Source organism: Arachis ipaensis, chromosome B10 (genome assembly GCF_000816755.2).
Source record: "Arachis ipaensis cultivar K30076 chromosome B10, Araip1.1, whole genome shotgun sequence".
Taxonomy (NCBI): domain Eukaryota; kingdom Viridiplantae; phylum Streptophyta; class Magnoliopsida; order Fabales; family Fabaceae; genus Arachis; species Arachis ipaensis.
Window position 1 is genome coordinate 23393193 of NC_029794.2, and position 1349 is coordinate 23394541.

General features: G+C 31.5%; 1 protein-coding gene across 1 annotated transcript; it reads right to left on the reverse strand.

Annotated features, from left to right (window-relative positions):
• Positions 588-1349, reverse strand: LOC110268383. The gene has a single exon (XM_021114504.1). The coding sequence runs from the start codon at positions 1347-1349 to the stop codon at positions 588-590; it is 762 nt and encodes a 253-aa protein (XP_020970163.1).

Consider the following 1349-nt stretch of genomic DNA (forward strand, 5'->3'; position numbering starts at 1 on the left):
AGTAAAGTCCTTAGAAATTTTCTCGAATAAATTAGTTTTTAAACAAAAATTTTCTAACAAGTTAGTTTAAATTAAGCTTTTACTCTAATCATATGGACTAATTAAAAGGTAGTGTATTTTTTTCAAAGTCAGATAATTCTATTCATGAAAAGAAAGAAATATACATGTGTCTATATATGGAACAAATAAAAGAAATTGGAGACTCCCAATGCTCTATTATAGAGATAACTAGTGTATAAACCCGTGCTCAACACAGGAAAATTTATAAAAGTAAGAAAAAAATTTATATGTTTCGATACTTAAAACAAAAATACAAAATAATTATTATTTTAAGATATTTATAAAATTATTATCAAAATCAAAGTTTAACTTAAAAAAGGAAGTAATAATTATTTTATATATTTTAAAGTAAAATAATTATACACTGATACAGAATTTAAAATAAAATTAAAATATTTACATTAGAATACTATTTTTTCAAAGACTTCTCCATAAACAACATTGATAGTTGAATTTGCAGACATTCCTACGTGATTCATAAGTAAAACTTTTAAACCTCTCTTCCTCTTAACTCTTGAAAGTGCCACTTATAGTTGGCCATGTGTAAAAACTGGTCTGGGCAAGTACAATCCAATATGAGATAAAGTTTGTCCCTGAGACTTATTAATTGTCATGGCAAACGATACTATTATGGGAAACTGTCGTCGTTGGAATCTAACTGAGACGGTTTCATTTGTTGGTACCATATTCATTCTTGGAATCAAAGCAATATGACCAACATTGTTACCCGTTAAGACTTCACATTCTATGACATGATTTCCAAGCTTCCTAACTTGTAGCCTTGTACCATTACAAAGACCACTGGATTGGTCAATATTCCTCAGTAACATCACCAGAACACCAACATTGAGTATTAATTTATGTGGAGGCAAACCAGAGCAATTTATGCTATTCAGTAATTCAGGACCATAGAGATTTAGTTGACTCTCCATATTCCCTTCATCCATACATATGGAATCCGAACTAAGATATAATTTTTCTCCTCCAGGAATGATAGCCATCAGATGGTTGTTGACCTCTTCAACGATGTCTAGTGTGGGAGCCAGTATAGTTCTTGCTTTGAAAAAATCCTTTGAGGACATGTTTTCCAGAATATTTGGATAAGAAAAATGAACTAACTCATCAAATGCCTGGTCCGAAGAAGGAATAACAATATCTCCTGGAAGACATATCTCAGATTCACCATCCATATTGTCACCTATTAGACCATCACCAACTTTCAATAACCACTCACCAAATTGCTCTGTCTCGTCTTGATCTGAAGCAGTCGTCCCTACAGAGAGTCTCAT

Excerpts from the sequence above, each read along its gene's own strand:
- LOC110268383 (XM_021114504.1), bottom strand. The coding sequence starts at position 1,349 with ATGAGACTCTCTGTAGGGACGACTGCTTCAGATCAAGACGAGACAGAG.